The sequence below is a fragment of the Petaurus breviceps genome, unplaced genomic scaffold (assembly GCF_028583685.1).
Source record: "Petaurus breviceps papuanus isolate PSGF00001 unplaced genomic scaffold, PetGlider_PUasm1.0 179, whole genome shotgun sequence".
Classification (NCBI taxonomy): domain Eukaryota; kingdom Metazoa; phylum Chordata; class Mammalia; order Diprotodontia; family Petauridae; genus Petaurus; species Petaurus breviceps.
Genome location: NW_027185779.1, coordinates 4,834,869 through 4,849,588, shown reverse-complemented (window position 1 = coordinate 4,849,588; position 14,720 = coordinate 4,834,869). Strand labels below are relative to the sequence as shown.

The following is a 14,720-nucleotide window of genomic DNA, read 5'->3' as shown; positions in this document are numbered from 1 at the left end:
CCCCCCCCTCTCTCTCTGTCTCTGTCTCTTTATCTCTGTCTCTGTCTCTGTCTCTGCCAAAAGAGATTGAACTGGAATTTCCCCAGATGTAAATGTTTTAAACTTGGTTTTTGCATTCAAAAGGGCCTAGATGGGCAGAATTGGGCCAAAATCCAGCGGCAGTCACATGGGTGCCCTGATATGAAAGGCCCTGAATGGTCTGCCTAATACAACTCGGGAGCGCATGCACACTCACACACACACACACACACACACACACACACACACACACACACACACAAGTGGCCTGCTGGAAATTCCCAATAGCGACATTTTAAGGTGAAGTCGTTGAAGGTCTCTATAAAAAGGCAAAGCTGCTATCCTGGAGGGGTAAATTCTTAAAGGTACTTTCTTGGCAATAAGGATGTGGGAGTGTCCTAAAGGAGGGAGAGAAGTAAATTTTCATAGAGAGGGTCAAGGTCCATTGTTTGGGATCTGGATCCTAAGGGCAAGACCCAAGAGGGACCACAGTGACATTTTCTAGGCAGTCAAGCAGTAGTATGAATATATTCTACATCTGCTGAGGCTAGTTGACTTGGATTCTGGGGACCTGGATTCAATCCTCACTCTTCTACTTATTAGCTATGTGACTTTGGTTAAATCATTTCCCCTCTCTGAGCCTCAGATAAGTAAACTGAGTAAAATGGGAATAATATTTGTACTACCAAGTACAAAGCACTATATAAACTATTATTATTGCTAGCTCCTTGTTTCTTTATGTCCTAATGCAGTGACATCGGATCATCAGACAAGGAATCTGAGGAAACGGAGAGAATTGAGGGAATTAGGACAGCAAGTGGTTAATTGTGAGAATTGAATGAACCACACTGACTCCATCTTGTGAGAGTTCTGGAGCTAGCTTAGTTCCCTTTCTATTCAATCATGGGTCTAGCCCAATTTCTGTCTTCTGAGAAAACTTTATTATGGGAATTGGGAGAAAACCGTATTTGTGTTGTATGAACCCAGACCTGTGTGGCTGGAAAGAGGGACCATCTCTACCTGCTGCTTAGAGACCCTTAACTAAGGACCTAGGTTGACCAGAAACCCCATCAGACTAAAGATGGATGCAAGTTTTCTCATAATTGTACATCTCAAGCAACCCATATGTCTTATCTGAAAACTGTTCCCATACTGATCAACCAGTTATTGTTTCCATGTTCCTCTGATTGTTTACAGACACTTGAGGGGGGTAGAACACCTCTTTTTCTGAATTCAGGGAATTCTACCTATTTGCTCTCCCCCTCTTAATTTAGAGAGTCCCTATTCTCTCAACCAATCAGAAATCAGATCACCAAATGTTGTATTATTTCCTTTTAATGAATTGACCTTATTTGACTGTGTTTTTAATGCATAAAAGTCTGTCTTCTCTTTATTCCAGGTCCAGCGCAAAGCTGAGGAAGGAAACTGGTTCCAAATTGTTAGGCGACTGATATGTATTGCTTAATAAATAGAAATTCTAGTAAGCTGGAACCTTTGTTTCCACAGTCATTTCATCTTTTACCAGTCACAAATCAAAAGATCTGTCACTGGTTATCTGTATAACCAGGGGAAAATTAATTAGCTTATCGACGTCTCAGGTAATTCATATGCAAAATGAGAACAACTTCTCTGGATCTAATTCAATTTAATTCAAGCAATGAATATTTCTTTTTTTTTTTTAAGAGGGGGAAAGGCAGGGCAATTGGGGTTAAGTGACTTACCTAAGGTCACACAGCTAGTATGTCAAGTGTCTGAGGCCAGATCTGAACTCAGGTCCTCCTGACTCCAGGGCTGGTGCTCTATTCACTGAACCACCTAGCTGCCCTGCAATAAGCATATCTTAAGGGACTACTGTGTTCCAAGAACTGTGCTAAGCAGTACTAAGGATAGAAAAAAAATGCAAAAGACAGTCCCTGCTCCCAAAGAGCTTACAATCAAATGGAGGAGACCACATGCAAATAAGTATATACAAGGCAAGCTATATACAGGATAAAGGGGAAATAATTAATGGAGGGAAGGCATTGGAATTAAGAGGGGGTTAGGATTTACAGATTTAGAGGAAAACCTCCTATACAAGTAAAAATTGGATGCAAGAGACCTGGGTTCAAATGCTCCCTGGCTACATAGCCATAGTCAAGTCATTTAATAAATGATAATGGTAAAATGGTATGGATATCTTTTTTTTTTTTTTTGCTTTTTGGAGGTGGCTGGGGGAGAGGGGGGAAGCAGGGCAATTTGGGTTAAGTGACTTGCCCAAGATCATGTGGCTAGCAAGTGTTAAATGTCTGAGGCCGGATTTGAATTCAGGTCTTCCTGACTCCAGGGCCCGTGCTCTATTCACTGCACCACCTAGCCACCCCCGTAGATATCTTTAGTACTCTCACGGGGTTAAGATGAGGGTTAAACAAACTAATTTTGCAAACCTTAAACCTTATGTGAATGTCAACTCTTGTTACCAGATTTCTGTTGCTCACTTCCAGTGTTAAGTAGTGGGCTCATGAAGTGGGACCAAGGTAGAGGTGGGAAGGTGTAATTCTTATCAGAAAGCAGTGGTAGCAGTACCCAGCTTCACAATTTTTCTGATGCACCTTGGGAGTAATGTTGCCCAGACAACCCCTCATATATTTCCTACCACAATAGATAGTTACTTCAAGTTGGCACTCTGCTTTCTCCCCAGCTCCTCAGATGGCTCTGTTTCCAAATACTGAAACACATTATGGCAGACCACCAGCTACATCATATAATCAAACAGATGAATCACTAGGCAATTTCCTTCAGCTTACTTAATAGGACACCCACCCCACCCCCACCTCTTTGCTGTGTCTGCTTTATCTTATTAAAATATAAATTAAAGTTTACTGTTTTCAACTCTCTGATTTCCCTCCTCCTTTCTTCTTTTTTTTCTGAAAGAAAAGCCAACTGCTAAAGTTACCCTGCTCACAATTCTGTCTTCTGCCTATTTCTGATGAATCATAATCTCCCTCTTCCATTGTACTTGACATTTCCCCAGCCATCTCTTAGAAGACCCCTCCTCCCTCCAACATTCATAAGAAATGAAAATAGCTCCCCACCTCTTTGCTGTGTCTGCCTTGTCTTATTAAAATATAAATTAAAGTTTACTATTTTCAACTGTCTGATTTCCCTGCCCCTTCTTTTTTTCTGAAAGAAAAGCTGACTGCTATAGTTTCCCTTCTCACAATTCTGTCTTCTGCCTATTTCTGATGAATCATAATCTCCCTCTTCCATTGTACTTGACATTTCCCCAACCATCTCTTAGAGGACCCCTCCTCCCTCCAACATTCACAAGAAATGAAAATAGCTCCCAGCTATAATTCTTCCATCAGATCTTTATTTTGAAACATCTGCACTACAATTATTCCTAGCCTTTAAGCTAGGCTAGCAAATAAAAATATAGTTACAAATACCTCAAACAGATGTCCAGTGAATAGAACTCCCAAATTGTTCTGAATCACCCATGTCCTGGGCCAGATTCCTCCAAGCAATACATAGCCCCGAGTCCTTAAATGTACCGCTGGGACACCCCTGAATTTATCCTACGCTTCAAATGTACCAAAAGTGCATGTGAAATTAGAATGATTTCCTTTAGTCAAATAGAGTAGTTAAAGCTTGTGATCCATTTACTCTGAGATGAATCCATGATCTCATAGATTTAAGTTGAGTATTACTCCTCACAAGTGTAAATTTCGACATCTGTCTACTTTCTCATCCTATGTGATCCTTATCTTGACCCACCCAGCCTGCTGAAGGTTTATTCCTGTTCCCAGCCAGTTGGTGCAGTGGTTAGAACATTTTAGTGCTGGTGTCAGGAAGCTGTGAGTTTAAATCTGATTTCAGATTCTTCCTAGCTGTTTGGCCCTTGGCAAATCACAACCGCTGTCTGCCTCAGCTTCCTCAACTTAAAAATAGAGCTAATAATAGCGTCTGCCTCTCAGGGTTATTGTGAGGATCAAATGAAATAATATGTATAGAGTGCTTTTCACATAATGGGAACTTAAATGTTTGTTTCTTCCCTCCACCTTCTCTTGTTCTCTCAATATTCTGTTAGTATCAATGCAGCATTTGGGCTGTCCACCTCTCTTGACCTCTCACTCTATGATAGACTCAAATCCTTTTCCAGACATATATGGTCTCAATGATATTTTTTAAAGGAAGGAAATAAGCATCCCTACTATGTGTTAGGCACTAATCACTTCCCAAATATTATCTCATTTCTTTCTACAACCCTGGGAAGTAAGTGCTACTATCTTCTGTTTATAACTAGGGAAACTGAGGTAGCAGAGGTTAAGTGACTTGCCCAGGATCACGCAGCTAGTGAATGCCTTGAACTCAGGAAGGTCTTCCCAACTCCAAGTCCGGTACTCTATCCACTGTACTGCTGCTCTGAGGGAAATGACAGAGTAAAAAAGTCTAGTCCCTCATCAATGGAAGTCTTCCAGAAAAGGCTAGATGTCCAGGATATTGTTCTAGGGTTAACTAATATATTTCAGGTATGGATAGGACTAGAGGTCCTCTAAGGTTCCTTCCACTTCTCCAGTTCAAGGTTTTGATGATTCCCAGTGTTCTTTGCAGCACTTGCAATTTTGATTTCTTCTTAGATCTTGGCATTTCATAGCATGCCATCATCTGGCATAAGAGGCACAATGTTGGCATTTCAAAGATAGGTTTTTGAGCAACAAGAAACTCCAGGTCATTGAAAGAGCTTTATAGTTTCCCAGAAATGACCCAGTCTGATCTTTTCCTCCTCTTTGGACCCAGGTCCATCTTCAATACTTGTCCAAAACAGACACTGTTGTACTAATTCAATCGACTTCTCATCAAGCTGAATGTTACATTCTTGGCAATATACATTTTCCATTCACTTCATTTTTCCAAAGTGGATAGTTTAAGCCAATAACATTTGAATAACTATGGATTGTATTGAAGAGACTCTTAAATCTCAGTATGATAAGTACCATGCTCTTTGCAACTGGGAATATCTGGAGAACTTAGAAGAAATTCCTCTTCCCTTTGGACTTTGTAAGTACACATACACACACAAGCATCTATGTATGTGTATGCATACACACATATATACATATATATATCCTCTGTGACACTATATGTGAATATATGTCTCCTGGTCTTACTCTTAGCCTAAGGTTGATATTCAGCAGACAGTTGAACAATGTTGACCACATCTGTGAGAAACTCATATGATTTCAGCACATTGCATGAAAGACACCCTGGTTGAAGAGAGTTCTAAATCTGTCTTTTGTTTTGTTGAATCAAATACAGGAGTCAAATGTCATCTCTTTCAAGAAGTTTTCCCAATTTCTCCAGCTATTTTGTTGTTGTTATTGTTGTTCAGTCATTTTTAGTCTCTTCATAACTGCATTTGGGGTTTTCTCTTGGCAAAGAAACCATAATGGTTTGCCATTTCCTTCTCCAGATCTTTTAACAGATGAGGAAACCGAGGCAAACAGGATTAAGTGACTTGCCCAGGGTCACTAGTGATTTGAACACAGCAAGGTGAGTCTTCCTAATTCTAAGTCTGGAACTCTCCACTGTGCCACCTAGCTCCCTAATTGTTAGCACCTTCCAAATCACTATGTATTTAGACAAATAGATAGACAGATATAGAACTTATATACATATATTTATATGTATATATCTTATCCATACATATGTGTATATGCTATATAGACATGTGTTCATATGGAAGTACATGGTATATATATTTATAGGACATGTGTCCGTTAAGTACTTATTTGTGAACATGCTTAGTAGAATATAAGATTCTTGAAGGTAGGGCCTACTTTTAAAAAAATCTGTATTCCCAGGACACAGCACAATGCCTAGAACATAGTAAAACCTTAATAAATGTTTGCTGAGTGATTTATAAAGCGGGTAACCTCCGAATCAAGAATACCTTAATTCAATTCTTGCTTTTGCCATACTAGTTGTAGGACCATGGGAAAGTTATTCAACCTCTCACTCTCCTCTCAAGCAACTTTCTACATTATAAGTGATGGACTAGTTGCTAATCTACATTAGTGGAAAGAATTTTCCACAATAGGAGTTTCAAAGTTTCCTCAGTGTGAGAAAATCACAGATCTGGACAAAATATACACACATGTATATGTGTATATACACATATAGGTAAACACACATGTGTGTATGCATGTATATAAACACATATATATTTTCTACGTGTTTCAATAAGTCTAAAATTAATAGAGATTGGGAACAGCTGGGTGGCACAATAGATACAATGCTGGACTAGGAATCAGGAAGACTCATCTTCCTGAGTTCAAATCTGGCCTCAGACATTTACTAGCTGTGGGACCCTGGGCAAGTTACTTAACCCTTTTTGCTTCAGTTTCCTCAACTGTAAAATGAGCTGGAGAAGGAAATGGCAAAGCACTCCAATATCTTTGCCAAGAAAACCTCAAATGGGGTCACAAAGAGTCAGATATGACTGAAAATGACTAAACAACAACAATGGAGATTTGGCCTGCCTATAAAATCCTGCCTTGTTGTAAAACCCAGCTAAGTCCTTGTTACGTTTTCATCAAGGACAACCCAGATGTACTTATAGGCAATTCCCATAACTGGCTAACACTTTATTTGTCATATCTACTATGATCTTTTATGTTCTTTTGGAATCTCTCCACTCTGAGATATCTTGCAGACTAATACATGAATACCTTTAAAATTGTATTAACTCCAAAACAGATTTTTTCAGTATATATTTCATCAAGTCCAGACATTCTTCACTGCTTCCAACTTCATCTTCCTAGGTGATATTGTCATTTCCTCACATATTACATCAGGTACACAGGTGTTAGTATAGGAATAGGACATAGTTCTACTATTATTTGTAGTTAATCTACTTGATTATAGAAATGTCTGCAGATATATTCCAATTACCATCTATTTACTGTCCTTTCATTTTCATTTACAAACGCTCTTAAGATGATCTGACTTCTCACTCTTCTTTCTCTGCAGGCTTGTTTTCTCTTTCATTGCTTTTCTCTGATTTATGATGAGATATTGCTTTGAGTATTCCATGATCTTCTAACTTTCTAAACTCAATGTACTTGTCTCCTAGGTCTTTTCCTATTTAGTAAGGCACTTGAATGTTTTACCTAACATGGTTTCTTTGGTTTTCCAGCCCTTTGGGGAGGGAGGACAAAAACTTTTCTTTTAATAGTAGGGACAAAGTCTATTTTTTTTTGTCCCTTGCCCATTTTTAAAGCTTTTCCCTTTCATAAATGGATTGGATTGGGAATGCTACAGAAATGTGGTATTCTTATCAACTTTATCATTTCTTCCTCTTCAAATACTACCTCTTACAAGGGACTTTTCCTTATTCCAGCAGTTCTTAGTATCCACCTTCTCTCCCCCAAAATGACTTTGCATTCATTTTTAATGCATTTTGCATTCTCATCTCCATGTGCACATTGCTTTCCTCAGTAGACCAAGCACAGAAAGAGTTTTATTTTTCTTGTCTCCCAACAATTTGTATTGTTGGTACAAAATAGGTACATAATAGATATCTGTTAAATTGAGTTGAATATATTAAATGCTTTCTATATGGAATGTGCTATTAAACAACCCTAGGGCTGCAAAGATAGATAAGACTCAAACACTTGAGTTTACAGTCACACAAACCTCTCCCTCAGACCTCAGATGGTTTTCTCTTCAAAACCCCCATGAATTAATCATATATTGTTTTTAATTATATTTGTGTCTGCATCCTATCCTTCTATTAGATTGCAGACTCCATGGACAAAGGGCCCTATTCTCATCTAAATTTTCAGTGTATACCAATGCTTGGCATAATGTTCTGTGCCTAGATGGTGATACAGACTGAAGCATGCCATTTTTCACTTTCTTTCTTTCAAACTTTTTCTTTTACTCAAGTATTCTTGTACGAAATTACTAACATGGAATGTTTTGTAAGATAGCACATATATAATCTATATCTGATTGCTTACCATCTCAGGAAAAGATATCCTTTTTAAAAAAAAATTTTTAAATAGTATATGTAATTGGGGAAAAAATAAAATACATACTAAAAATATTTTAATTTTAACTCAAACCTTTCTGTTTGGACCCAGACAGAAGAACTAGGACCAACAAATGGTACAATTACAAAGAAACTGATGTTAAGTTGAATATAAAGAAGAATTTCCCAAAATTGGAACTGGCCAGAACTGGAACTCTCTGCTTTGGGACCATATGGTTACTGTTTGAAGGACATTTTACACCCAGTAAAGAAGTCAAAGGGGTCATGAGAGCTGTCTTCAAGGAATTGAAAGGCTGTTATATAAAAGAGGGGTCACACTTGTTTTACTTGAAGCAAGGGATGGAAATTGCAAAGAAACAAACTTAGGCTTAACATACGGGGGGAAAAAAGCATTCTCCCACTTAGAGCTGTCCAAGAGTGGAGTGTGCTGCCCAAGAAGGTGGTCTTTAGACTACCTGGAGGTCTAGGGGTCCTCAGACAAAGGCTGAATGTCAGGTGTGATGTAGCAGGGATTCTTTTTTTGAGTTGGAGTTGGACCAGATAAACACTTAGGGTTCCTTCCAACTGTGACATCCTCTTATTATGGGAACTTACATTCATATAGAACCAACTAAAGCAAAGTATCAATTATATATAACCTACATTGTCCTGTTCTGGGTCAAGCAGGGAAGACACAGTGAAGAAGCCCTTGACTACATAAGGGCAACATGATGCTCTCAAGGCTGAGCCATTTAGATTTCCTGAGCTTTCTGGGTCACTCTAAGACTGCAAACTTATACAATTTAAGAGCTGAAAGGTGGGGTGGCCAGGAGCACAGTGAGTAAGAGCACCAGCCCCAGAGTTGGGATGACCTGGGATTGAATCCACTTAGCACCCACCCAGAAACACCTGGCTGTGTAATCTTGAGCAAGTTACTTAACCCCAATTGCTTAAAAAAAAAAGCTGAAAGGGACCCTAGAGATAACATATGGCCCACACCCTTCATTTATAGGTGAGTAAACAGGTTCAGAGAATTAAAGTGACTTGGTCAAGGCCACCCAGGTAGTATGCCACAGTCAAGATTTGAACCCAAGTTCTCTGACTACAATTCCATGCTCTGCCCACTATTCTGAATGACCTTTCCAATGAGTGGCAGGTATATTTGAACACACTTCAGCAGGGGATAGTACATGGAAGCAGGTATGAAGATGACTCTGGGTACAACTCCAAAAATACCTAGGGAGATGGAGAAATGAGAATAGAAGGGGCATGTGGGGGCACAATGTACATTGTGAAAGAAAGACAGTATGAATTTTTAGTCCAGCAAAATTTATAATCTTCTCCCATCCCCTCACACCCATAGGAAGATAGAATAAAAATAGAATTAAATAGAATTAATATCAGAAGGGAGAATTTAGCTAACACAACACCAGACCAGGCCTAAGCCATGGAATAACCAGCTTACAATTTTATAATCCTTTATGACTTCCTCTTTTGCTTTGGCCAAGTCCAAACCTATTGGCCTTCAGGGAGGGCTGCAAGGCCCATCTGTTCAATCAGGAATTTGCCAGATTGGAGAAGAAGCTCAGACCAGCTATTACTATTACTTAGCATTTAGATGACCCTTAATACTTCCTAAGCACTTTACAAATGTATCACCTAAAAATATCTTTGTATTACTATAATTCCTAGTCCCCGGGGTGTAGATGATGGGAATGTTCTTTAAACCCAATTATACCCATGCTGTTGTTGCTGCTGCTGTCTATAATATGAAGTAATAATAGATAAGTGTCTTTAGAATCCTCTGGCTTTCAGAGCTCTATAAACAGAAATCATGACCATCTCATTTAGGAAGGGAAAACATTAAGGATTTTTTTAAACATTTTTTATTTCTTTTATTACAAGACATGTAGGTAAAAACAGCATAGTCTGAAAAAGATAGAAAACAGTAATAAAAATCAACATTTCCCATTAAGAAATCTGTTCATAAATATACATTATCAAATATTAAAATGTTTATTCTTTCTGCAGAATAACAATAATAAATACAGGATAGCTGTGACATACATGAGGGCTGTTGCCAAGTACCAGAAGTACATGGCACAGAGAAACGTTTTATAAAAGCTCAGACCACTGCTTGTTTTCAGACATTTGGCATTTGCGCTCCTGATTGCAATAATCAGACTTTTTTTTAAAGATCTGATTTTTTTTTAATGGCTCTGTGGCATAACAAAAGACGATCATTTTAAAGAGTATTTTGACTTGAAGGAGAATTTGGTTAAAAGAATTTCTCCCCTAAATCAACAACAACACACACAAAAAAGTAAGCTACATATTCAAGGATATATAATATTGGACACCATATGAGGGGTACATATATCAATTAACTAGTCTACAGAACTGCAGATTTCTAGCTGCGGGCACTTAACAAAACTGATTTCTAGGTTCAGTTTCCAGTGAGGTCAGTCACTTCTTTTCACAGTTTTACCAAAGAACAATAATACATAGTAAGGAGACCAGTACTCCAGTTGTAACTCTATAAAGCATTAACAAGGCACCTCTGAGTTTGACTGGGGAGGCCATTCCTATAAGGGAAAAAGGACAAATGTCCCCATCCTGAATAACCCTCAGAAGGTATATAGGTTGATGCCATCTTGGCTTCAAATTCACTGGGCAGAGCACTGGATAAAGTTATGTTAATAAAGAAACGTTCTTGTCCTACGTGTTTCATTTTTATTTTTAAAATTCTGCTGTTATGAAAAAGAGAGAAAAAAAAATCGTTATCAACAGCAAAACTTGCCCTACGGTGAGTCTGGATGGATTCAGGTAGGGAAGACAAGCCTTTTCCTGTGAATAAATACTGACAGTAACAAAGACCTCTCATTTCCCATGCACTGTGTTGCACGTTGCCAATTCCCAACTGCAATGGGGACACCGAGTCTAATGATGAGTGAGCATCCAATCTAATGTAGATTGATTATTGGTCCCAATGGACTTTAACAATGTCCATAAACAAGGACATCTTGGGGAGGCCAAAGCTTCTAAAGCACAGAGAGGTCATGGCAAGACTTGGATTTCAGCTTGAAGGCCATGTTCTTGTTATTTTTGGCCACTATCTTGCCCCAGAACCGGCGGGCTTTCTTGGGGATGCTCTCTCTCCTCTTCTGATAGGCCAGTCTCCTCTCATTCTTCTCCTTACTGTCCCGCCTCAGGCGCACCTGCCGGACAATGCCTTCGAACAGCTCCTTCACGTTGTGCTGAACTGCTGCTGAAGTCTCAATGAACTTGCAGTCGAAGACTACTGCACATGCTCTCCCTTCTGAAATAAAGGAGGGGAAAATTCATGAAGCCAGGCCTGTTAATCTTCCAGCAAAGATAAAGGAGTATCAAGGATAAGAGTGCTAGACTTGGATCTAGGAAGACCTGAGTTCAATTCCTGACTCTCTCAGTTATGAACTCTGTGACCCTTGGCAAGTCGACTGACTGCAATTTCCTTTTCTGTAAAATGGGGATAATAATAGCACCTAGTTCTCAGGGTTATTGTGAGGGTCAAACAAGATAACACAAGTAAAGTGGTTTGCAAACCTTAAGGTACTCTACAAATGTGAGTCATCATCATCATCATCATCTTCTTCTTCTTTTATGGTTGGGCTCAGCCTTCTAAGGATTATAAATAGATAAGCAACCTGAACATTTGGCTTCTTTGTAATTCTGAAATTGCCACAGATGTGGATTTTAGTCATTCATAGTCAATGGTTATAGTATACCTCCTTGCACCATAAAGGGGCACATTCTCCCAATGCATAAATTGAAGCAAATAGTCTTGCAGAAAGAGCCTTGAAAATCAGAAGTCATCACTTCAGATTCAGGATCCATAACAAAGAAGTTGTTTGACCCTTAGCAAGTCATGATGCTGTTACAGTTCTGTTTTTTCTATTCAAAATAGCTACAATATTACTTGCCCTTCTAGGAGGATTGCTTTGAGATTTCAAGGTGGATAATATATAAAAACTTGCATTGATTTGTATAAAATTGGACAGTCCCAATGCTATATCAACAGCCACCCTCCAATGCCAACTGAGATATTTTTTAAACCAGAGGAAGGCCTCTAGAGCAATATATAAATCCCCATTAGGAGCATTTATGATAAGACTTGAATATGGATCACACTGGAAAAATGGCAATCAGTACTGGTAGAAGGCAGGCCCATGCAGATAAAATCACCAATCTATTAAAATAAAGTAATATATTTAAAATATTGTTTTAAAAATATGTGAATACTATTCAAGTATTCTAAAAGTGAGTTAGGGGGTGGTCAGGTAGTACCAGCCCCAGTGTCAGGATGACCTGGGATCGAATCTGGGCTCAGATACTTAGCACCACACCCAGAAATAATTGGCCGTGTAACCTTGAGCAAGTTACTTAACCCCAATTGCTTTAAAAAAAAAAAAAAGACTGAGAGGCCCTGTCCTAGCTAGGTTAAAAGGCTACTTTGTAATAAGTAGAGAAAGGATCATGGCTTCAGAGCTAGAAGGGACCTTTGAGATCATTGAATCTGACCCTCTCATTTAAGAGATGAGGAAACTGACACCTGTAGATATTAAATGACTTGCCCAGGGGCACATAGCTAATAAGTGTAGGAGGCAAGATTTAAACCCACATCCTCCTGACTACCAAGTCCGATATGCTACACACTACAGAGAAAGAGAAATGGGGAGGGAAGGAAAGAGGGAGGAGGAGAGAGAGAGAGAGAGGCAGAGAAACAGAGAGAGACAGAGAGAGACAGACAGACAGAGAGAAATAGGAGTCTTAACAACATAAATGAACCACTGTAGTCCATGACTAGGAACTCCCTGGAATCTTGCTTTAGACCTTCAGGCATAGATGGTAGGGGAACCAAACACAGAAAAGAAGGGGTCAAGTGACTATATTATTTGCATAGCCACACATACCTGACACAGAGACTTCTCGACACCGTACCAAGTCACTTTTGTTCCCAACTAAAATAATGGGAATGTCTTCTGTTTGGCGAGCCCGGCGAAGCTGAATTCGGAGCTCAGATGCCTTCTCAAAACTTGCTCTGTCAGTAATGGAGTAGACAATCAGGTAGGCATCCCCCACCTGCATGCAATGATCTTGGAGCCATTCATTTTCCCCCTGGTGAAATGAGAAACACTTTCATGAACAACCTATTTCAATTATGGTATATGGATGTGAAGCTATTTCATTGTGCTGTAAGGAATGACAAAGGGGTATGGTTTTTCAGAGAAAACTGGGAAAATTTATTTGAACTAATGAAGAATGAAGTTAGGAAAACCAGGAGAATAATTTATATAATAATAACACTGTAAAAATGAATAAATTTGAAAGATTTAAGAACTCTGGTCAGCACAATGACTAACCATGATGTCAGAGCATCAGTGATGAAGAATGCTTGTAACAGAGAGGTAATAGATTAAATATGTATAATGAGACATATTTTTGAACCCAGCTAATGTAAAAATTTGTTTTTGTTTTGCTATGCATATTTGTTCTAAAGGTATTGTTTGTCTTTTTTGTTTGTTTTCCAGTTGAAGAGGAAGAAATGGAAAGGATAGAAGATAAATACCTGTTAATAAAAAAAACAATTAATTTAAAAAATAAAGTGGAACAAACTAAAAAAAATCAACCAATCAACATGCATTAATTAAATGCCTACTCTATTCTAGGCTCTATATGATTCAAAGTGAGAGAGTCCCTACCCTCAAGAGTCTATTGGAGTGGGGCCACTATGTGGTGCAGTGAATAGAGCACTGGCCTTGGAGTCAGGAGAACCTGAGTTCAAACCCAACCTCAGACACTTAACACTAGCCCTGTGACCTTAGGCAAGTCACTTAACCCCAATTGCCCTGCCTTCTCCCCTCCAAAAAGTAAAGAAAAAAAGTCTATTGAAGGAGACAAAATGTATATATAAGAGCATATACAAAATAAATACATAAATTCAAGATAATTGGGTGAGGGGAGCTTTAGCAACCAATGAGGATGGAGAGGAAGCTATTCAGGAAAGACCTCATTTAGAAAGTGAGCACAACTTTGTAGGGAAATGAGGGGGTGCTTTTGGGAAGAAGAGGTATGTACCGCTTCTCTAGGTCTCAGTCTCCTCACTCATAAAATACATGGTAAAAGTGGCAAGGAGAGGATGGAGTTGGTTATATAATCTCTGAGGTTCCTTCCAGTCATATCATCCTGGGATTCTAACACATAAACACCATATGTTGAATTGAGAATGAATGTCAAGCCACACCAAGGAAGATCCTTTTCTACCTCTCCCCAAAGCTCCCCAAGATGTCTTCATCATCAATAAGCATGAAGTTATTATAAGAGGTTTACAGGCATAGGAGAATATAAATGAGGAACGTTGCAAATAATCTCACTTTGGTCATTCAACAAACACTTGGGTTTGGGGGGGACGGTAAATAACATTTTATTTTTCCCCAATTACATGCAAAAATGAATTTTTAACATTCTTTTTTTTAAGTTTTGAGTTCCAAATTCTATCCCTCCCCCCCTCCCTCCCTCCCTGAGATGGCAAGCAATCTGATATAGAATATACATATGCAATCATGCAAAATATTTCTATATTAGTCATTTTGTGCAAGAAGATAAAAGAAAGAAAGAAAGAAAGAAAGAAAGAAAGAAAGAAAGAAAGAAA

The 14,720-nt window shown here is 38.8% G+C and overlaps 1 protein-coding gene across 1 annotated transcript in view; it reads right to left on the bottom strand.

Moving 5' to 3' along the window:
• Positions 1–9,899: 9,899 nt before the first annotated feature.
• Positions 9,900–14,720, bottom strand: part of GEM (GTP binding protein overexpressed in skeletal muscle) — a 14,677-nt gene continuing 9,856 nt past the window's right edge. Inside the window, exons 4-5 of the mRNA XM_069086639.1 lie at positions 12,982–13,186; positions 9,900–11,348 (exon numbers count right to left, since the gene is read on the bottom strand). Of these exons, the coding sequence (XP_068942740.1) occupies positions 11,071–11,348; positions 12,982–13,186 (483 nt within the window). The 3' untranslated portion in view covers positions 9,900–11,070. The remainder of the gene's footprint in view (positions 11,349–12,981; positions 13,187–14,720) is intronic.